Raw genomic sequence first — 22,886 nt, forward strand, 5'->3', positions numbered from 1 at the left:
TTGTCCGAGCAAGAAGATCCTGAATATACCGGCGCTGAGAAAGTAAAATACCTTGACTGTGAGGAACCACTTCAATGCCAAGAAAATATGTGAGAGACTCGAGATCTTTGAGAGAAAATTGTTGAGCAAGCCGAGTAATGAACTGATTAATAAGAGCAGGTTGATTATCGATGAGAATGATATCATCCACATATACTAAAAGGTAAAGACTGGTGGTGCCAGTGTTAAGGACAAATAGTGAATTATCCGCATGGGAATTCTGAAACCCATTAGCAATGAGGAATTGGCGTAGCTCATGGTACCACGCCCTTGGTGCCTGTTTAAGGCCATATATGGCTTTACGAAGCTTGCAAACGAATGTTGGATGATCAGAATCAATGAAACCTAGAGGCTGAGACATATAAACATCTTTCGATAGATGACCTTGTAAAAAAGCATTATTGACATCGAGTTGGCAAAGAGGCCACCCACAGTTGACAATAATACTAAGGATAAGTTTCACAGTGGTAGGTTTAACGACTGGAATGAATGTTTCATAGTAGTTAACACCAAGTCTTTGATGAAATCCTTTGGCTACTAGTCAAGTTTTAAACCTATCAATGGAACCATTATAATGTCGTTTAATACAAAAAATCCATTTACAACCAACAATGTTAGAGGCAGAAGCTGGTGGAACAAGTTCCCATGTCTCATTACGGACTAAGGCATCATACTCTTCGGACATGGCTTTACGCCAATGAGAAATTTTGAGAGCTTGGGTCACAATTGCAGGTTTAGTGACAGAGTTGGGGTTAAGTTGAGTGTGAAGGTTAAGCTTTCTTTGTGGTTTGTGGATGTTGTTTTGAGAGCGGGTAGTCATGCGATAAGATATAGTAGGTTGGAAAGTTTGGTGTATAGATGTTGGGTTGTTTGGTGGTGCTGTGGTGGGGTTGGTAAAGACGGAGGGATTGGTTGTAAACTATGTGGAGTGGAAGATGATGAGGACCCAGCACACGGTGGAAGCTCTTGTAGGCATTCAGTAGATGGGGTATGTTGCACCAACAGAGTAGGATTAGGAACTGAAACATGAAGTATTGGAGGAACCCAGGAATCAATAGTGGTGGAGTCAGGACGTGGTAATTGATGATGTAGTGACTTGTGAGGGAAGACAGATTCGACAAATTTGACATAACGAGAAATGAATATTTTTGTGGAGGTTGAGTCAAAACACAAGTAAGCATTTTGTGATAATGAAATCCAAGAAAAATACATAGTTTAGAACGAGCATCAAGTTTATGAAATGAATATGGTCGAAGCCAAGAATAACAGACACCTAAAAATCTTAAGTTTGGAGTAGTTAGGAGCAATATCAAAAATTGATTTATACGGTGAGGAAAGACCAAGAGAGTTGGTGGGCATTATGTTAATTAAATATAATACTGTTGCAAATGTTTGAGATCAAAAGATTAATGGGATAGAGGCATGTGAAAGTAATGTGAGTCCCGTCTCAACTATATGACAATGTCTTCTTTCAGAATAGCCAATGTGTTCAGATGTACGTGGAGGGGTGGTGAGATGAGAGATGCCATTTGTTGCTAGAAGATTTCAAAGACCTACATATTCTCTCCCATTATTTGAATACAATATGATAATCTTTGTTTTGAAATGATTTTTTATAATGGTTTTAAAACGTATAAAAATATTTTTAATTTTTTTTTTGTAATGGATAAAACAGATACATTTTATAAAATAATCGATAAAAATAATATAATATCTGAACCCTCATGTGAGAGAATAAAAAAAGTCCACACATCAAAAAATATGATTTCAAGAGGTTGTGAGGATTGGAAGGATGAGTTAGAGAAGGGGAGTTTATGGCTCTTATTGCAGTAGCAGGCATTACATACTAATTTTTTGGACAGAGGAGATGATATGTTTAAATGAAATTCAGAAAGAACATGCTTAATATAAGAAAGATAGGATGTCCTAATGCCAATTGGAGGAAGTGGTTTTGGTACCTGAGAAGGCGATAATTGGAGAGGAGAAAGAAAGACCGTTTATTTTGCCTGAGGTCTTTATTTTGCTCATGGCTTCCCTTGCCGCTGCCACTGCCACTGCTGCTTGTTCCTGTTCTCAATGTCAATGCCCCGGGATTCCCAAACTACCCTTTCTTTCTAATTTTAGGCGCACGCCTCCTTTTCCTGTCGTTTCCTCTTCACTTGATTCATTTGTTGGTGGAAGACAGTGGCCGATTGTAGTTGGTTTTCTCTGTTTCTTTTTCGCCAATCAAAAAGCCGTTTGCAGTTCTAGACTTCTAGTTGCCGGTTAAGTAGAGGGCTTCTCTGTGTGTGTGTTTGTTTGTTAGTTATAGGCTTATAGCCCACCTCCAATGACAATCTGTCTGGTTCTTTATCGAGCAACGCAAACAGATTGGATGGAAGGGAGGGGAAGGGCCACATGTGTTTCACATCACAGAGGGATAGCAAGAAATCAAATGAGAGCGCGGCACCCTGTGTATCATCTTCTTGCTCATTCCTCATACACTGCTCCTACTACTGGTATATATAATATCTTTTTACTCTCTCTAGTAAAAGATAAAGATGCTACTCCATAAAATAAAGAATTAGCAGAAACAGCAGCACTCTTCCTTCCCCTCCACGTAGCTTTTGGTGTTGGCTGCGTTTTTCTGTTCTTCTTTTGCGTCTTCTTATTTCTTCTCCTTGTTTGTGCGCATTGTCTTCTCTTCCTCCCCATTTCCATTAGATTTGGAGAAACGCACTCTTGTCTCTCTGGGTAATTTCTTTCTGGTAAGAAACCTTGATCAATTCCCGTTTCCATGACTTTCTTGATCCCCCTCTTATTAGCAGATATCGTTTTAGTTTCTTGAATTCCCCCTCTTTCTTTTAAATTGTTTTCTTTACTCTTTTCAGTTTGGGTGCTTTATTTGAATTCTTGCTCTGTTTGAGTGCATCTTTAGTTTAGTTTGGTTTAGGTGTTCTCTTTCTTTCTTGAATTGAACATGCATGTGTCTCTTCTTGTTGTTTACCTTCACGTTCAAGTTTTAGGTTGATGCATATTTATGTTCGTTTTTCTTGTTTGTTATAAATGCCTCTAATTAAGAAGATTCAATTCTTTAATTCTTGGTCTGCTTTTCATCACAGATCACACGTGGCTTTTGGGAGAATAGAAAAGCTTCTTGGAAAACTCACCCGTTACAATTTCTATAGCTTGCTTGCTCTTCGTTACCTGATGGCTCAGTCTCTTACGTCCCGAAGGGATGTGGAGACAGTTGGCTCAAAAGGAGTCATAAAAAGAAATGAATACGTCAGAATCATAACAAGGGCACTGTACTCACTCAATTATAATATGACCGCAGACCTTTTGCAGGAAGAATCAAGAATACCATTGGACTCCTCAGAGGTTAAATTGCTTCAGAAGCAAGTGTTGGATGGGAACTGGGAAGAAAGTGTGAAAACGTTGTGTACAATCAGTCTTCTGGACAAAGCAACTCGGTCCCTGGCATCATTCTTGATATTGGAGCAGAAGTTCCTCAAATTTCTGAGAATGGATAACAATGTGCTTGATGCCTTAAATGTTCTGAGGAAAGAAATCGTGCCTCTTGGAATCAATTTGAACCGTGTTCATGAGCTTGCTTCCTGGATCATCTCTCCTTCAGGGTATCGAAATACTGATCAGGACACCGAGAGTGCAAAGTCAGAGATTCTGAAGAAACTGCTGAACTTGCTTCCCCCTTCACTCGTGATTCCTCCAACAAGGTTAGAAAGTATTGTCGAGGAGGCTCTTCATCTGCAACGTGGTGCTTGCCTGTTTCACAATGTTTTTGATAGTAATCTCTCTTTGTACCCGGATCATCAGTGCGGAAGAGGTCGGCTTCCTTCTTCAATAAAGCAGGTTAGATGTCTTGTAGGTTGATGGTCCTTTCTTTAACGCCTTTTTTGGTCCTATATCTGTTTTCTTTGGCATTTGACTGGCCAACAAAATATTTATTTAGAATCTAATCATCGTTACTGATAGGTTGTGATTTTCATTGTAAGTGATTCATCTGAATTCTTTTTTGGTGCTGCAAACTGTATTTTTTCTTCTTTCTTTTTGTTTAAAGAAAGAGCCACGAGGGTAAAAATTAAACTTTGGACTGTAGTGTGTTGTTGGTAACAATTTCATGTTTCTTTGCCTTGAAATATTACTTATAAAGCTTCCATGGTTTAATTTTTTCCAGTATGTGCATGGAAGAATCTTAGGTTAGGTAATAATTTTTAATGCCCTTGCTTTCATCGTTGTTATTGTTTTCATATTTCAATGTCATACATTTCTTTCTCAGACTAAAATTGCCGTTTTCACAGTGTTCACATCATCACTATCGCCAATAAAAACTTTGTGGTGTGCTTATTCTGTGCCGCTTTTGCATTCATTGTTACTGCTTTTCACAACATCTTCCCATGAATATACTGCACATTGCTGTGAATTTGCTGCATGAATACTCTAATTTTATGCTAATTGGGCAGATTCTGCAAGTGCACACTGATGAAGTTTGGTTTCTGCAATTTTCACATGACGGGAAGTATTTGGCATCATCATCCAAGGATCAGTCAGCAATCATATGGCAGGTAAGTGTCTCTCTTTATGTTTTTTAAATAAAAGAATATATGCTTGCCTATGTTGAGTGTTTGCATAGCACATGGACATTTGACGTAAGCATGCCTTTGAAGGTGATCTAATGCTCATCTCCTGCCACATGGTTCATCATCACCATCATCTTCTTCTCGGATTATTTCTTTTATTTTCTATTTTTAAATACCACTGCCCTTACTGGAGTTTTAATTTAAATTTAACTTTAATCTTCCCCCTTTGAATAAGAGATTAAATTAACCAATCTGATTCAGGTTATGGATGGAGGTAAAGTGTCATGGAAGCATACACTCATAGGTCACCAGAAACCAGTTTTGACAGTTTCATGGAGCCCTGACGATAACCAGCTACTTACCTGTGGCGAAGATGAGATTATCAGACGATGGGATGCCAATTTGGGACAATGCCTCCATGTTTACGAAAAAATTGGTGCCGGTTTCATTTCCTGTGCATGGTCCCCTGACGGTCAGGTTATACTTGCCGGTATGACTAACAAGAGCTTTAGCCTGTGGGATGTCAATGGAGCGGAGCTGGACTGTTGGGAAGAGAATACACTCAGGATATCTGAGATGGCCATAACTGATACGAGGGATATGATAGTAAGCATATGCAGAGGTGATACAATAGTATTCCTAGACTGGGAAGAGAAAAGATGTCGGAAACTGATTCAGGAAGAGGAAGTGATTACTTCGTTCTCGTTGTCAAAAGACAACAAATTCCTTCTAGTTAATCTTACAAACCAAGAAATCCATCTGTGGAGCTTAGAGGGTTATCCCCAGGTTGTGGCCAGGTATAAGGGTCACACACGCTCACGGTTTATCATCAGATCTTGTTTTGGTGGGTGTGAAGAAGCATTTATCGCAAGTGGCAGTGAGGATACTCAGGTACTGTTATTTTCAAGAAGTCGGAGTTAAATCACAAGAATGAAGGATCTTTGCCATAACAAATAATGCAATCGAAGAATAGATAGCTAGCATGAGACACTGTTTCCCAGATTATCTATATCTGCTCATTATTGTAAGAAGATGATCATGCGTGATAATATCATATTGCAGGTGTATGTATGGCACAGAGGGTCAGGGAAACTAATTCAGGCACTGGATGGGCATTCTGGAGCTGTGAACTGTGTGAGCTGGAACCCGGTAAATATTTACATGCTGGCCTCAGCTAGCGATGATGGAGCAATTCGAATATGGGGTCCAGATCCCAGGATGGACCAATATGGTCTGGGTTTCAAATCATGCACATGAAGGCGAAGCGAAGCTGCAGGGAGATGAGAGCGATGGCACAAAGTCATTGACGAGCAGAATGGGAAACTGAAACAATTCAAGTCCTGACAGTTAAATGTTGTTTCAAGCTGATTGCTTCCTGGTAAAGTACTACCCTTGTTTGTAGGAGCAACATACGTACTGTATTGTAATTTTGTTCTTCTATCATGGAATTTTGATGCTCTCTTTGAGATTATTCTGTCTGAACTGTTCAAGTGGTCTCCCTCCACCGTTTAACATGTCAGACAACATCATCTCTTTGTGCCGCTACAGGAAACTTGCTTCTTAACAACATCATCATCTTTGCGTTGTATTAAAATACCTTTTTCTTTATTGGCAGCAAAACATTGCTTTTTTAAAACGTTTTTTAAATTCTTTTAAAAATATTTTTAAAACACTTATCAGTCAGATACACCACGGTGGCAAAGCAATGCGTTCTCTGGCCAGTATGTTTTTCTAAATGAATCCAAAAATAAATAAATAACAAACAACATGTTATATATATATGTATATATGTATGTATGTATGTATATAAAATTCGTGTTTTTAATGGAACTCTAATAAAAAATCAACCCATCTAATTTATAATTAAAAAAAAAGATTAATTTTTTTTATAAATATCAATCGTCTCATTTTTATTTACTTAGAGATCCTTCTATAAAATAAAAACTTCAAATCAGTTACTGTAAAAAAAAAAAATTTCATATTTATGAGGACGTATTAGAATCCTTAACCGGATCGACATATATAAATCATAAAAAGGCAAAAGGAATGGAAAAAAATTCAACAAATGTATTATTTGAGAGAGAGAGAGAAAGAGAATCAGTTAGCTGAGGCCGTCAATAATGAGCAGCTCCTCCAAGTCCAGAAACTTCCGGCGGCGAGGCGACGTTGACGATGAAAAGACCGACGCCAACACCAATAACACTGACACCAACGCCAAAGCCACCCTCTCCACCACCCGGAAGCCACCACCACCCCAATCTACAAAGCCAAAACCAAAGAAGCTCCTAAGTTTTGCCGAAGATGAAGAAGATGAACAAGCTGTCACCCGTATTCCCTCCTCCAAATCCAAACCAAAACCTAAACCTAAACCAAGCTCCTCTTCCTCTCACAAATTGACCGTATCCCAAGATAGACTTCCTCCAACAACCTCCTACTTAACGACAGCATCCAATGTCCAACCCCAAGCAGGTACTTACACTAAGGAAGCCCTTCTTGAGCTCCAGAGAAACACCCGCACCCTCGCTAAATCCACAAAGACCACCACCCCTGCCTCCGCGTCTGAACCTAAAATTATCCTCAAAGGTCTCCTTAAACCCTCGTTTAGCCCTAGCCCTAGCCCTAACCCTAACCCTAATTATTCTTCTAATCATCAACAACAAGACGATGCCGACGACCAGTCGGAAGATGAGAACGAGGATAAAGATAACGGTGCCGACGACGCACAGAATCGATTGGCTTCTATGGGATTGGGGAAATCCACTTCTGATGATTATTCCTGCTTTCCCGACGAGGATACTATTAAGAAGATTAGGGCCAAGAGAGAGCGGTTGAGGCAATCAAGGGCCGCCGCTCCTGATTATATATCATTGGATTCTGGGAGTAATCATCAAGGCGGATTCAGTGACGAGGAGCCTGAGTTTAGGACTAGGATTGCCATGATTGGCACCATGACCAAGGACACTGCTACTCATGGAGGAGTTTTTGATGCAGCTGCTGATGACGATGAAGATGACGATGATGATCGCTCCATCAAGGCAAAAGCATTGGCAATGATGGGTACTCATCAGCATCATGCTGTTGTGGATGATGGGAATGTTGCTGCTGCTGCTTCTGTTGTTCATGATGAGGAGGATGAGGAGGACAGGATTTGGGAGGAAGAACAATTTAGGAAGGGATTAGGAAAGAGGATGGATGATGCTTCTGCTCCTGTTGCTAATAGGGCTCTTGCCAGCACTGCTGGTGCTGTTGCTTCTAGTACTATTCCTATGCAACCTCAGCAGAGGCCGACGCCAGCCTATGGTTCAATTCCAAGCATTGGAGGGGCATTTGGATCTTCTCAAGGATTGGATGTCTTATCTATTCCACAACAAGCTGATATTGCTAAGAAAGCTTTGCAAGACAACCTCAGGAGGCTTAAGGTAATGCGATTTCCAACTTCATAATGTGTTAGCTAATTTTACAATTTGCCAAACTTAATGGCAGAATAGAATCATTTGTAATTTTAACCATACAAAAGTTAACGCTAAGGTTCTTGATAATGAAATTCAGGGTCCTAGAATTGCATATCATAGTAATATTGCCACGTAATATTTCTGTCAATTGATCCCTATTGTGATCAGAAGTGGCTGAATTGGAGATTTTGTGTTAATATAAACACAGATTGCAATGGCTAGTTGGATCGAAGAGAAGCCACGCCACACTAGTTACTCAAGTGTCATTATAGTCTTACTCTGTAGCTCACCTTGGCTATCACTCAATATTCTTGAATTCCAACTTCACTACAGAGGCATTGCTTAAATTCATATTCATACTTGTTTATAGGATTAATATAGATGATATTCACCTGGATTAATATATGTATAACTAAGTCATTACTTTTTCTATAGGAATCTCATGGTAGAACGATGTCATTGCTGTCAAAGACTGATGAGAATTTATCTGCCTCGCTAATGAATGTTACTGCTCTTGAAAAGTCTATATCTGCTGCTGGTGAGAAGTTCATCTTTATGCAAAAGCTTCGTGACTTTGTTTCTGTTATATGTGAATTTTTGCAGGTACGAGTTTTATTTAATTTTCTGTCCTGCATGTGTATTTGTTTGCCAGTAAAAAAGAAAGAAAGAAAGAAGGAAAGAATTCGTCCTGCATAACAGTTCAATTTTTCTTGTTTCTTTGAGCATACCGAAAATTGGTTTATGGTACCTTGTCTTGTAATCCATTTTAAAGTAGTGGAGGCATATTTTAATTTACTTTATTTTTCAATAATATATTATAGCAATCAGAATAAAAAATGCCATGTCACATATACATTAATGCTGATATTTTGTGCATATGTCATTTTTGCACCTACAATTTCTAATCAATTGAACCATTGCAAGTTTATAGGCATAGTGCTTTTTGCAGACCTTTTCTGTTGCATACTTTTCTTGGAATCAATTTACATTACATTTTGAAGAACCTGTTCCAATTTTCTTGGTTCTTTGAGCATACCAAAAATTGGTTTATGGCACTGTCTTGTAATCCATTTTAAAGTAGTGGAGGCATATTTTAATTTACTTTATTTTTCAATAATATATTATAGCAATCAGAATAAAAAATGCCATGTCACATATACATTAATGCTGATATTTTGTGCATATGTCATTTTTGCACCTACAATTTCTAATCAATTGAACCATTGCAAGTTTATAGGCGTAGTGCTTTTTGCAGACCTTTCCTGTTGCATGTTTTTCTTGGAATCAATTTACATTACATTTTGAAAAACTTGTTCTATGCTGTCTAGGTTAGCGCACAGGTTTTATCTCATTTTCATCTGTAAGACCTTAGCGATTACACCATCTTTTCCATTCAACAAAACCAGGTAAAAGCATGTAGAGCCAGGTCGTTGAAACTTGGGAGTTACATTTACAGTGCACTTCTTCCACTAAATTAAGTGAACCAGAACTTCAGCTAACATCTAAACCTGCATGTTAATTATTAGTGCCAATCTCAAACGCAAGCTTTAGATTCTTCCTACATCGTTAACATTAGAAACTGCATAAGTTGATGATATTGATTTTTAGGTTCCCGCAAGCAGGAAATTTCTGGTTGATGTAATTTTGTTCTCCTTGCAGCATAAAGCTACTTTAATTGAGGAACTTGAAGAGAGGATGCAGAAGCTTCATGAAGAACAGGCATCACTTATCTTAGAAAGAAGAACTGCTGATAATGAGGATGAAATGATGGAGGTAGAAGCAGCAGTGAAAGCAGCGATGTCAGTTTTCAGTGCAAGAGGTAATTCTGCAGCAACAATTGATGCTGCCAAAAGTGCTGCAGCAGCTGCATTAGTTGCCTTGAAAGATCAAGCAAATCTGCCAGTGAAGTTAGATGAATTTGGCAGAGATATCAACTTACAGAAACGGATGGATATGGAGAAAAGGGCTAAGGCTCGTCAACGCAGGAAAGCTCGTTTTGATTCGAAGAGATTGTCATACATGGAGGTGGATAGTTCTGACCAGAAAATCGAGGGAGAATTGAGCACGGATGAGAGTGACAGTGACAGTGAAAAAAATGCTGCTTACCAGTCAACCCGTGATTTGTTGCTCCGGACTGCTGAGGAGATCTTCAGTGATGCTTCTGAAGAATATTCCCAACTTTCAGTGGTGAAAGAAAGATTTGAAACATGGAAGAAAGAATATTTTGCAAGCTATAGAGATGCATACATGTCACTCAGTGCACCTGCTATTTTTTCTCCTTATGTGAGACTAGAACTCCTAAAATGGGACCCGCTTCATGAGGATTCAGATTTTTTTGATATGAAATGGTATACTTCTAGTGTTGCTAATAATTCCATTCAAATACTGAATTTTTACAACCTTATATGTAGGTTTTTTTTTTCTTGATTCTCAGAGTTGTAAATTCATTCTACTTGCATAGAATTCTGCTCCCAATAATTTGACAATGCCACAGACATACTTTAGATTCATCTTTTTTGTTTTCAATTAGCACTAACTGTTCTTTATTTCCTCCTATTCAGGCACTCTCTACTATTTAATTATGGTCTGCCAGAAGATGGAAGTGATCTCAATCCAGATGATGTTGATGCTAACCTTGTACCTGGACTAGTGGAGAAGATTGCAATTCCTATTTTGCATCATGAGATTGCCCATTGTTGGGACATGCTTAGCACTCAAGAGACGAAAAATGCCATTTCTGCCACAAGCTTGGTAATAAATTATGTTCCGGCTGCTAGTGAGGCTCTATCAGAGCTACTAGCTGCAATCCGCACCCGTCTAGCTGATGCAGTTGCTAGTATAGTGGTACACAACTTTAACCTGGAAGTCATTTTCGAACACCGCCGACTTGCACACACAGACACACTCCCTATTACTCTCATTGCACTTCTGTTACTCATTTTCTGTATCACAGGTCCCAACATGGAGCCTGCTTGTGCTGAAGGCTGTGCCGAGTGCTGCACAAGTTGCAGCATACCGGTTTGGAATGTCTGTTCGTTTGATTAGGAATATCTGCTTGTGGAAAGATATCCTGGCATTGCCAGTTCTTGAGAAGCTTGTCCTTGATGAGCTTTTGTGTGGGAAAGTACTGCCTCATGTTCGAAGCATTGCATCAAATGTTCATGATGCAGTCACAAGAACTGAAAGAATCGTTGCTTCTTTATCTGGGGCTTGGGCAGGTCCAAGTGCCACCAGTGATCACAGGTACCCAGAACATTCATAAAACTTATCTTGTATTGAACTTTAACTGGGTGCATTTGCTATTTGTATGAATTTCTTTCACAACATTCATTGATTTGACTGAGTATGTATTATTATGGTATGGTCTGTTTGCCTTGCTGCTGTATTTATTAGAATTAATTTAATGAAAACACTGGTTTCTAGTTTCAGACACAGGTTTCAAGAATAGATATTTCCATTTACGAGTTGTTTTAGGGTTTAAGATAAATGGTGATGAATTATACCTTTCTCTATGATGTTTCTTAATATTCCTGACTATGGTGCCTGATGTTTTTTTTTTATTATGGTATGATGATGAATTTTGGGCTTTGGCAATTTGTGAATTAAGAAGTACCTTCATCAGACATGGTCCATCCCGTTGCTTGTCATATTCCCCTTCTTTTGTCATCTTCTCCTTTGTTTTTCCCATCCATTAAAAGATTTTGGCATTGATGATATGGTGTTCTTATTTTTCTTCGGTTTTCTTATCTTTCCTTGTCCTGGCTGTTCAAACAGTTAGTTTGGTGATGGGGCTGTACCATCAGCAAGAGCATTTTCTTGCCTTTATCTGTGTTGTGTTGTCAAAGCCCAAGATTCTGGGGGGAACCTTTTGTCTTTGCTTAAAGACTCAAAAGTCTATATTATTAAGTCAATTTAGCTTATTTGGAAAAGTGGGGGAGTAGAATCTAGCAAAACAAAGATGATATATGGGAAATATAGGTCCAAGTTGGTCAACTTTTTGAGCTTTACAGCCCCAACAAAGTAGTACACACTATGTTTCAAGTTTTTTTCTTTTTGACGTGCTGCTTCTTTTCCCAATTTTTCCTTACCCTCTTGTTTTATGTTTTTGTAGATTCAATGTCTAACATTTACCTGTTTATGAATCAGCAGCCACAAGTTGCAGCCACTGGTGGATTTCATTTTATCAATAGGAAGGACACTGGAGAAAAGACATGTATCAGGTGTCACCGAGACTGAGACTAGTGGACTTGCTCGTCGATTGAAGAAGATGCTCGTTGAGCTGAATGATTATGACAATGCTCGGGACATGGCTAGAACCTTCCATCTGAAGGAGGCGTTGTGAATCAGGTGCAATTGGTGACCAAGACTTGCAAAGGTGATCCATATTTGGAAGTTGCCTTCCATTTGGAGGAGACATGGATCAAACAGGTCAGTCAGGATCATAATTTGAATTAGCTAACTAGAAGAAGATGCTGTGACTTGGCTTGTGCTTTGTATTTAGAGGAACTGGGGACTTCTAGGGAATTATGCGGATCTCTAATGGCAGGAAGAGACAGTGAGCTCTGGCATTTTAACTGCTTTTGAAGCGGTTTGCTGTCAAATGCTTTTCTAACTGGAAACTCTCGTTGGGTTGTTCTGGAAAATGTTGCAAGTTTTTGCGACCATTACGTGATTTCTGCTGGAAGAAAGTGTTCTTGATTCAAATCACAAATTTAAGCATGATTTACTGTTAATGTCTCATGAATTCTACGAGTCCTAAATGTCGATGCTTACAGTTAAAATCGAAGACTTTATAATTTTGGGTTATTTCATACATCAACGTAGAGTAAGGTGATGTTTCACAGATTGGAATGCAAGATGTTTAAGAAATCAATCATCAGATAACATCCTGTCAACTTGCACTTTTCAGATGTGACTGGGGAATAGGTAGCGATTCTTCTTTTGGCTCTCCAGGCCTGGAAATGCTCGACATAGTAGAGGCTTAGAGCTGCCCCGTTTTACTCGCACTTTTTTATTATTATAGCAAGAGCTAGTCATTACAGGTACATGGAGGGCTGCTTGTTATTTCATATGCCAGCCACCATCAGCATTGCCGAATCAAAGAGGTAAAAATGTTATATATAAAAAAAAAATTACCCGATAAGACTGCGCCGACAGATCAAGAAAACAATCAAACCCTCGAATACTGTTCACAAAAAGATACTGCTCCCTCCCTCTCTCCAGCCAAGCCCCCAAGGCATTTTGCATACACGCGCTCTTTTCATTGTCCACTTTCTAATAATAGAGGCCTCTACAATGCGCGATGCCAGGTTTGCAAGGTAACACACTGTTGCTGATTTTATAGCAGCTTCAAAAGCCACCTCAGCAGATTCTGCATCCCTGGCCTTGGCTGATGCTTCTGCAAGGAGGGAATCAATCCCTTACATGACAGACTATGCCTTGCCGGGATGGTCTCATCACCACAGGAGCAATCGAATGAATCAGTACCCAGTAGTACACTGCAGTACAGAACAACCATAGATGCGATAGAACAGCTGCTTGTCAATGGGCTGACTGCCGTCAGCCTTGATAGTGTAAGCAAGGCTCTCCAATGGGATCGTAGGCAGTGGAGTTGATACTTTACCTTATCATCTACTTGAAGATAATTTCAGCGAATGATCTTAAGTAGCATCGTTTTGCCTTTTCTCCTTGCGCATAATTTGATGGTTTTTGTATTAACGAAATACATTTTATGCCTTGCTCGATTATCTCTCTACCTGGTGAAGTCATTTAGTATGGTGAGGTAATCAAAAGACTAGGGTTATCTTTTTTGAATTTGTCCGGAAGAGTGTTATCGCTTGCTCCAATTATAATTTTGGGCATGAACAACTCAATAATAAGCTAGGCGCTTGTCTTTATAAGCAGATGGAAGGGGCTCTGCGCCTTATTTTATGGGCTCTTGGGATATCATTTCTGAATTCTGCTGGAAGGAGTGTTATCGCTTGCTCCAATTATAATTTTGAGCATGAACTCCTCAATAACAAGTTAGGCTGGAAGGGCTCCATGCCTTATTTTATGAGCTATTGAAATATCATTTCTGAATTCTTCTGGCTTGCTCCAATCATAATTTTGAGCATGAACAACTCAATAAAAAGCTAAATGCTTTTTTTTATAAGCAAATGGAAAGGTTCCGCGCCTTATTTTATGAGCTCACCACCCGATCAAAACGAAGATAAAAAAAGAGTACATATAACATGACTCGGGAAAGATAAAAAGGAAAATGATCCGGTCCTCAAATAATTGTTCACACGGATTTATAAGCATAAGAAGATACTATCCGATACGAATAAACTTCCATCTTGCTGCCCTCTCTGACCATGTCCACCTCATTTCACTAAACATATTTTTATAACAGAGGCAGCTCCAATGCGATGAAGTGCAACAACTGCATCACCAGGCTTGCACAATCCTCTCTTCGTTGCTGATTTTAGAGCAGCTTCCAAAATCACCTCGGTAGATTCTGCATCTGTGGCCTTGGCAGATCCTTCTGCCAAAAGGGGAATCAAGCCCCTGTATATCAGACTATGCCTTGCAGGGGTCTCATCACTGCAGGTCCAGTCAAATGAGTCAGTTGTCAGTACAGGAACAACCACGGAAAGGATTGGAACAGCTGGCCTGTACTTGGCAACCAATTTGGCTGTGGTCCCGCCCCGTGTCAACACCACAATGAGCTTTGCTCTGGCTTTGTTGGCGGTACGCACAGCCGAGGATGCAAGGCTCTCCAATGGGCTCATAGGAAGTGGAGTTGATCTTATCATCTCCTTGAAGATGGCAGCATAGTCAAGGGAAGATTCTGCTTCGATACAAATCCGGCGCATGGTCTTGACTGCAAGCTCTGGATAGGCCCCAGCTGCGCTCTCGCCACTGAGCATAACACAATCAGTACCATCAAGGACAGCGTTGGCAACATCAGTTGCTTCAGCGCGGGTTGGCCGAGGAGACTTGATCATGGACTCAAGCATCTGAGTAGCAGTAACAACAGGCTTTCCCACAATATTGCACTTGTATATCATCATCTTCTGTGCTAGGAAAATCTTCTCAACTGGAATCTCCATTCCAAGATCACCACGAGCAACCATGAAGGAGTCTGTCTCACGCAAGATCTCATCAAAGTTAATCACTCCCTCCTGGTTCTCCACCTGACAAAACCAGAAGGGTTAGATTATTTATTACTTGATCCATAGTAAAACAAGCATGATAGAGAAAGAAGAAAAGAACTTGCGAAAACAATTACATAAACTAACATCCTCGATATAGACATGCAGTTTCAGGAATATATAAACTCAATTATGCCTCAACACACATGTATGGGCTCTGTTATGTCTTCAAGCTGAATACAAAAAGGGGGCATTCTACCTTTGACATTAACTGAATGTGCTTGGCATGGGGCCCAAGAACCTTACGCACGTTAACAAGATCGGAGCCCTTGCGTACAAAAGAAAGGGCAATCATATCAATGTTGTTGGGAACACCCCATCTCAAGATGTCTTCCTTATCCTTATCAGTCAGCGTGGGAAGATCCACAACAACACCAGGAAGATTAACATTTTTTCTCTCACCAAGCATTGCAGTGTTCTCACAACGGCACCTGACAGTTCCAGCCTGTGGATCACAAGATAAAACAGTGAGGGTGATGGTGCCATCTGCACATAAGATGGTATTTCTAGGCTTGATGTCCACGGGCAGTTTTTTGTAGCTCATGGAGATCATGTCTGTGTCACCCTTGATGCTGTAATCAGTCGTGATGGTGATTTCCTGACCTTCCTTCAGTTGAATTGGGTTTCCATCCTTTAGGAAACCGGTACGAATTTCAGGTCCCTGAGACAAAAAGTTTAAGAGGTAAACACAAACTTGGGACTGTCAGTACAACTACAAGGAACAAGAAAGACAGGAAAAATTAGGGAGTGGGAAAGTTGTGTTTTATCAGGAAAACAATGCACTGATTGATTCATTTCTAATAAAGATTTTATGCTTCAATATCTAACAAAAATAGAAAGAAAAGAGGATATTTCAATAAATAAATGGTGGTTTAAATAAGGAGGAGAACGAGAGATTATAATTAGAAAGAGGAGGAGGAAAGAGCAGACCTTGGTATCGAGCATGACAGCAGCGAGGATGTTGGTGTTTTGCATGGCAATCCTGAGATTGTTCAAGGTCTCCTGGTGGTACTCGTGGGTGCCATGGGAGAAATTGAAGCGAGCCACGTTCATGCCAGCCCTGAGAAGCTTCTCCAGCATGGGAACGGATCGAGAAGAGGGTCCTAGAGTGCAAACGATCTTAGTCCTGGGGACACGCCCCTCTTCATCATCCTGGTGCTCCTTTAGGAGTCCTTCTATGTCTATGTTGGCCATACGATTTGATTTTCTTTTTTAATTTGATTTCTGCAAAAAAAAAAAAAAATTCGATGGAAAAAAACAGTCAACATTAAAAGACTTCTATCTATTTATCATCTATGCAAGTTTATAGATCCATTTCATTCCTTGTTGGAAACCAACAGATCCAACAACAAAAGTAGTAAAAGAAGAACAAATATAATTGATTGAGGTTCAACAACTTACAGTGAAAAAACAACAACGAAGTAGCAGTATGAATTATGAAAAAAAGAAGGAGATTGACAAGAAATGGTGAAGTAAAAGGTGCTCGTGCGGAGTGGGTAGGTGGCTGCTGGCTGCCTCTTCTCTACTCTCTCTCTACCTCTCTCTCTCTTTCTCTATGTTTATTATTTAATTTCACTACCTCAGTCTAAGTCTATGGATGGATGGAAAAATATCTAGTTTTCTGTTTCTAAAACCCCAAACTAAACAAACGCCAACAGTAATTGTGATGTAACTCACACCACTTGAAAACAAAATACCGCGCTTGCTTCTGCTACTGCCGCTGGTTTTCTTTCCTCTCACCACTCCGCCGCTGGCTGGTCACATACACGATTTATAGCATCGTTGATATTTTATAATAATGTATATTCAGATACTATTTTTTTATTTTTAATATTAGTGTATTAAAATGTTATAAAAAAATAATTTTTTTTAAAATGCTTTTAAAATAAAAATAAACACGTCTTTAAACTATTTTTTATTTAGAAATATATTAAAACAATACATTTTTATTTTAAAAAAACACGTGGTGGATTTAGATGAACAAAGCATATTCGCATTGCATGTTTGGATTATGAAGCAAGTGCCAGCTAGTAAATAGTAATGTTCCCTTGTCCTATCGCTTTCCAATTACCGGGTTCGCAACGGCCCACCGTTTGGTTTTCTCTCTGTAAAAAACAAACGTTGCCCATATAAATACCGCCCTGTCCCTCTCGCCTTTTTCCTTTTCTTTTTCCTTTTCTTTTCCCAAACGCTCACAATAGAAACGTGGCCCATGATCGCTTTTCAGTGATTCCTCGCATTCGTTTTTTGCTCATGAAATTAAATCTTTTTTTTATTTTAATTGGATAGAAATATCAGGCCTAGAATTTCCAATGCATGGGTCTCACCATAGCCCAACAAAGCATATACTCTGCGAATCCACATCCTATAAGCATGCGACTCCTTAGCTATTGAAATTTCTTGAAATCCATCTTTCCCATCACCCACCAGACTCTCACCTCGATAGCAGTGTTGAGCCCATTTCTCAGAAAAGTAGTCTCCACTCATAGTCACAGCAGCATCGAATGAAAGAGTAAAATGATGGCTTCAGTACACCACCTCTTTTTTATACATAGTTGGTACACTGCATGAGTAGATAATAAAGCCGTACGATACTTGTGCTAAGGAGTCTCATGGATCTAGCTACGCAAATTCTTCATCGTTTGAGACGTTACAAAGTGATAGGCAGGATAACTTCACCAATTCATTTACACACGTTTGGGAGGAATGTAGGGCACACGCTCATCTTCACATAAATTCTGAAAAAAAGCCAGTATAATGGTCAGTCCAGGTGGAGCAGAATATACAAATCGAAGAATGTAACAACTCATTAGGTACAGCAGATAATGAACAGTGGTGTCGCATTCTATTCTTGATACGCAAATCATGCAAGACCAGCTGATGAGGGTGAAAAAAAATCATAAGCATGTATAGAGACAATAATCATAAACTAAAATCTCCGAAATCCCCATGAAGTCTATTCATCGATCTTCTATCTATATCTCATCACAACCAAGACCATTTCAAAAAGTTAACCACCAATAGAAGATGACAGCTACCTTTTCAATTACCATCATCTCATGAAATCCAATGGATATAGTGCGAAGTCCTTTTTTTAAATAATCCCAGTTCAGGGAATGAGTGCATCATGGGCTTTTAACTTCGGGTGGTACGAGAAACAAAATATGCTGTCAGATCCAAGTTGCAACCAAGAAGATGAGGAGGAGAAAGAGATTTCAACTGCTCATTGTCCGGGAACAAACAATTTAACATGCAAAAGATGACATGACCAGTAGAACAAGAGATTGGATGATGCTATAAAACAAACTGTTTAACATGCACAAGATGGCATGACCAGTAAAACAAGAGAGTGGATGATGCTATAATGAACCCATAAAATTTTCAACTTCTTGACTTATATTCAACATAAATGGTCTCTATGAAGTTTTGCAGGTTCCCACAGCAAAGAGTAGCAACAAGTAGTAGTTCACACCGACTAAAAACACTTTAACATTTAACATCGTATCAACACATGATGTCCACAAACAACTAATAAGGATAGATAGATAGATTGTGTGTGCCATTAGCATGCAAATGAAGCACAAAGTTATTAACACTTTATCTTAACTGGAAAGGGTTATCGTTGCATAAGATGCAAAATTGATGTATATATAAGTGAAGCTTAAACAATGCATCTATATAGCACTTGGTATGATGAATTATACCTGTAAGTCCTCTGGAAGTGCCTCTGAAACAGCAAGTGTGTAACAACCAGGTACAAATCTTCCTGGAACAGATTTAAAAGAAGAATTAAGCAAAAAGAACTGCTTTTCCAATAACATATTCAGATCAGAAATTGAAAATGGGCACAAAAAAAATAAACAAAACAGCCTAAAGAATTGGAGGAGCAATATATTGAGGTGCTAAAATATCGATAACCATTTTGGGTATCAAATGATGGCTTGGAAGGAACAGGAATTGTGTGTGTAGCCATGCTTGCTGCATCTAGACATCCAGTCGATCTAAGCCTAGAGATGGAAACCCCAAAATCGTCCATAGTAATGACAGTTTTATAGAAGATTAATTTGGGGAAATATTCTAAGCAAAAGAAATGAATGGAATTATGGTAGTCTTAACAGAACAATGTACAGAATATCAAGATTCCCGAATCCTCCACTTGTATTAGTATGTGGAACCTGCTACACAAATAAAGATGCTTCAGCTAATAGCTTATTTGTGTTGCACATTTACACATGCTGTGTTGATTAGGAGCTATAACCATCCTAACAACTCTTAATCCACACCAACAAAAAATGACTTTCATTATATAAAAAAGCTTCCCTCCACCCTCAATATGTGTTGGAATCAACATGTGAATGCCAGGTACAGATCAGGCATTGTGGCTCTTGCCACTCAATGTCCAATTTAGTGCTCAAGTATCTAAATCAAGTAGATAGGAAGGAAAAATACTTACAACCATGGAATCTTTTTGTTTTGGTTTCTAATGGAGTATGAAATTCACCAAGTACCAAAGCTGGGCACATGATTCTCGATTTAACGAGTATACAGACCATCAAGACCACTTGTGCCTAAAGAAAACATTTCTTGTGATAATTAACGATTGGAGTTAGTGGAACAGATAGTGGCTAAAGAGAAAATCACCCTCAGATATCCTAAACTTTCTCACGTTCAAGAATTCATGTGCTGGGCAAATTGGAAGGATACTTCCTAGCCTCAATCCTGTAATTATTCAAAATTATATGTTTGGAAGGTTGGAAACAGCTCCAAAAAATCACATGAGCTAACACTACAAAGAAGTAAGGGGAAAAAAAACAAAACACGGGAGGAACTCTTATGAATCCATGTATTCTTTCGCGGAAAAAAGAACAGAAGATTGGATGATTAACGGTTTTAAGCATCTGAAAAGAAAAAAAAGAGAGAAAAGAGCAGAACGGTCAGAAATGATAGTTCCACGTACCGATTCTCAACCAGCGAGCAGCCCAGCTTCTACTCGGATCCATGACAGAAATAATCCTACAACAACGTCAAGAAAAGTAAGACAGGGAAGGAAAAGGGGGTAGGAATTACAAAACAGAAGAAAAATAATTATTAGAAAAGGGAAGTGTTGTTGAGATTAATAGAAAAGGAGAAGAAAAGAGGGTGTCTAGCCTACCCAGTAAAGTTAGGAGTTGTGCAATCAACTACACGCTCATGATCCTCGTCCATCTTAAAAAAGGAACAATTCTCGCATCCCGACTCTCTGAACTGCACAATTATTATTATTATTTTTTTACCGACAAATAATAGGCCCAAAAACCTTAAGTGCAACAACAGAGAAAAAGAAGAGGAGGGGGAGGAGGGAAAGAAGTGCGGAAACAAAGAAGAAAACCTGATCATAAGTTTTGACAAGGCGGCAACGAAGACAGGCTCTGAGCTCATGTCCAAAGCTCGTCGGAATTTGCGCGGCTGCACTTCCCATTCTCTTCCCTCCTTCTCCGCTTCTCTAAGGTGTTGTGTGTGTGGTCACGCGGGGGGGGGGGGGGGGGGGGCGGCCGCGGAGACAAGACATGTCGTCGATCTAGAACTGAAAGACACGTCGTCCTTCTTCCAGTGAATGGAAAGCGTGCCTCACGCTCAATGATTAATTTGGGCCTGCCCGGCCTGCAATCCAAATGGTCTCGACTTGCAATATTGCTTTCAGCATGGTGCCAAGTGCCAACCCACAGACCACAGTAGGATTCGTTGATAACTAGAGTGTCTTTGATGTGCTGCTCGATAGTCTGACTGTATTGAATTCAGAGGGAAACCGATCACATATTTATATCATACCAAATAAATTAAAAAATAATAAATTTTTCAAGTTTATTAAAATAATAAAAAATAAATCTTACAAATTAAAATTTTAAATTAAAATATTGATTCAAATAAAATTAAAAAAAATATAATTTCATAAATTATCTCAAATAAAATAAATAATAATAAAAATAATAAAGATCAAATCTAAAAAATAAAAAAAATTAAAAGATGAAGAAATTAAAATAATAATAATTAACATTTCATAAATTATTTTAAATAAAATAAGTAACAAATAAAAGAGTGAGAACCAAATTTGATAGATAAAAAATTTCAATTAAAAAATGACAAGGAAAAAGTAAATAAAAACTATAAAAATAAGAACCAAAATTAATATAAAAATTAAATTCTAAGAGATAAAATTAAAAAATAAATATTCAAAATATATAATAATTAAAAGTTTGAGGATCAAATTTGATATAATAAGTAAATAATATGATTTTTTTAATTTTTTCACAACTTCTGAAAAAATATTTCTGTTCAAAATAAAAGAAAAACACTTTCCTGAAAACCAAGTCAAATTTTTCTTTGACTGAAATGTATTTTTTGTTAATTGGAAAGTGTTTTCTGTTAACTAATTTTTCTAATAGCAAACATAAAAAAAATTAAAAAATAGTTTTTTAAAAATCAGTTTTTAAAAAATAAATACAGCCCGGGGATAATGTCAAGTTTCCATGAATTTTTCATTGTTCAGTCATTCAAGTATTCAGCATGCAGTTTTCGGGGATCCAAGTACTTCAAGATCCAAAGCAAACCTTGTTCAAGTCTTTCCAATTCCCCTCGCACGTGTTATTTTCTTCTTCTCCTTTTTTTTAAAAAAAATGGAAATTCATCTTAAGCATGGCACAAGAGGACATGAAGCACGAGAGTGGAATCCAGATTCAAGTTGTCGATTGAAGGTATAGTTTTTTGCTTGATATTGATTTTCAGCTTGTCGGTGTCGTTCCCATTTCATTGCTTGTAGAAGACCTCTCCAATCTCCACTGCAACTTCAACAGGGAACCTTTGATCGACTTGAGAAATGGGATGGGATGGATCTCGTTCATATTTTAGTCTTACATGGCCCGTCCATCCCTTGCTTACAGGCTATAAAGCAAGTATACAACAAGTATTCATGTGTCCTTATTTTAGCTTTATGAAGTGTATGTAGATTGTGCCAATGAGATAAATGATATAATACGAGATGCATTGTGGGATTAGATAAGAGTTTAAAGAATAAGGAGGTTGTAAATAGAAGGTCTAATCCGCCTCGGACGGACCCTGCTCTTACCCAACCCATCCACTCCACTCCAGAACGCGTCACGTGATGTGAGGCGGCCTGGAATCTATAACGTTCTTGAGGATCCAGCGGAAGTTCCCACGCTGCCATCGCATGATGGGCCTGGTTGACATATGGCTAGGCTAGATCCATGGTAAACATGAGTATGGGTCTTGGTGTGTGCGTGTGTGTTTATATATATATATATCATAGAATGTTTATGCACAGGGGCATTTAATTTATTTTTTAAAACGAGAAAGGCACGAGGGAGATTAACGAGAAGGTTAAGTGGTGGTGGGGCATGATGTGAAGTGCCTTTTAATTTTTTTTTATTTTGATTCGGGTAAGGAGGGAGGCCCGAGCTGAACACTAAAGTTAACGATGGACCCTGGCCCGCCTTCGGTTGAACTCAATCAGGCCTCGTACACTTGCCAATGCCAGGTGGGTTTTGTATTTCTTATTAGTTTTGTGGGTCCCAAATCCTTAAAGACGATGGAGGGGTAATTTTCACATACCTATTTTTCATCCC

At 38.8% G+C, this 22,886-nt stretch overlaps 4 protein-coding genes across 7 annotated transcripts; 2 read left to right on the top strand and 2 right to left on the bottom strand.

Annotated features, from left to right (window-relative positions):
* The first annotated feature begins 1,784 nt into the window (after positions 1–1,784).
* LOC133705904 (WD repeat-containing protein 26 homolog) lies at positions 1,785–6,090 on the top strand. 2 transcript variants are annotated; one of them, XM_062131339.1, is made up of 5 exons: positions 1,785–2,786; positions 3,141–3,891; positions 4,503–4,604; positions 4,881–5,510; positions 5,682–6,090. In XM_062131339.1, the coding sequence occupies exons 2-5, from the start codon at positions 3,229–3,231 to the stop codon at positions 5,874–5,876; spliced, it is 1,590 nt and encodes a 529-aa protein (XP_061987323.1). In that variant the 5' UTR covers positions 1,785–2,786; positions 3,141–3,228; the 3' UTR covers positions 5,877–6,090. The 2 variants fall into 2 exon arrangements, with proteins under 2 accessions (XP_061987323.1, XP_061987326.1); XM_062131342.1 differs by having other exon boundaries at positions 1,785–2,537.
* A 563-nt stretch (positions 6,091–6,653) lies between these two features.
* Positions 6,654–12,877, top strand: LOC133705903 (transcriptional repressor ILP1). Of its 2 annotated transcripts, none has more exons than XM_062131337.1 (6): positions 6,654–8,038; positions 8,507–8,674; positions 9,731–10,419; positions 10,633–10,915; positions 11,025–11,314; positions 12,218–12,877. In XM_062131337.1, the coding sequence occupies exons 1-6, from the start codon at positions 6,740–6,742 to the stop codon at positions 12,411–12,413; spliced, it is 2,925 nt and encodes a 974-aa protein (XP_061987321.1). In that variant the 5' UTR covers positions 6,654–6,739; the 3' UTR covers positions 12,414–12,877. The 2 variants fall into 2 exon arrangements, with proteins under 2 accessions (XP_061987321.1, XP_061987322.1); XM_062131338.1 differs by having other exon boundaries at positions 12,221–12,877.
* Positions 12,878–14,194: 1,317 nt separating this feature from the next.
* On the bottom strand, positions 14,195–17,021 carry LOC133705905 (pyruvate kinase, cytosolic isozyme-like). Its single transcript, XM_062131343.1, has 4 exons — positions 16,669–17,021; positions 16,198–16,491; positions 15,467–15,928; positions 14,195–15,249 (listed from the first exon to the last, which is right to left on the bottom strand). The coding sequence occupies exons 2-4, from the start codon at positions 16,459–16,461 to the stop codon at positions 14,437–14,439; spliced, it is 1,539 nt and encodes a 512-aa protein (XP_061987327.1). The 5' UTR covers positions 16,462–16,491; positions 16,669–17,021; the 3' UTR covers positions 14,195–14,436.
* A 751-nt stretch (positions 17,022–17,772) lies between these two features.
* On the bottom strand, positions 17,773–20,783 carry LOC133705906 (transcription elongation factor SPT4 homolog 2-like). 2 transcript variants are annotated; one of them, XM_062131345.1, is made up of 5 exons: positions 20,636–20,783; positions 20,420–20,506; positions 20,225–20,280; positions 18,972–19,033; positions 17,773–18,005 (listed from the first exon to the last, which is right to left on the bottom strand). In XM_062131345.1, the coding sequence occupies exons 1-5, from the start codon at positions 20,683–20,685 to the stop codon at positions 17,955–17,957; spliced, it is 306 nt and encodes a 101-aa protein (XP_061987329.1). In that variant the 5' UTR covers positions 20,686–20,783; the 3' UTR covers positions 17,773–17,954. The 2 variants fall into 2 exon arrangements, with proteins under 2 accessions (XP_061987329.1, XP_061987328.1); XM_062131344.1 differs by having other exon boundaries at positions 20,420–20,511.
* Between the last annotated feature and the right edge of the window lie 2,103 nt (positions 20,784–22,886).

This window comes from Populus nigra, chromosome 10, assembly GCF_951802175.1.
Source record: "Populus nigra chromosome 10, ddPopNigr1.1, whole genome shotgun sequence".
Taxonomy (NCBI): Eukaryota; Viridiplantae; Streptophyta; class Magnoliopsida; order Malpighiales; family Salicaceae; genus Populus; species Populus nigra.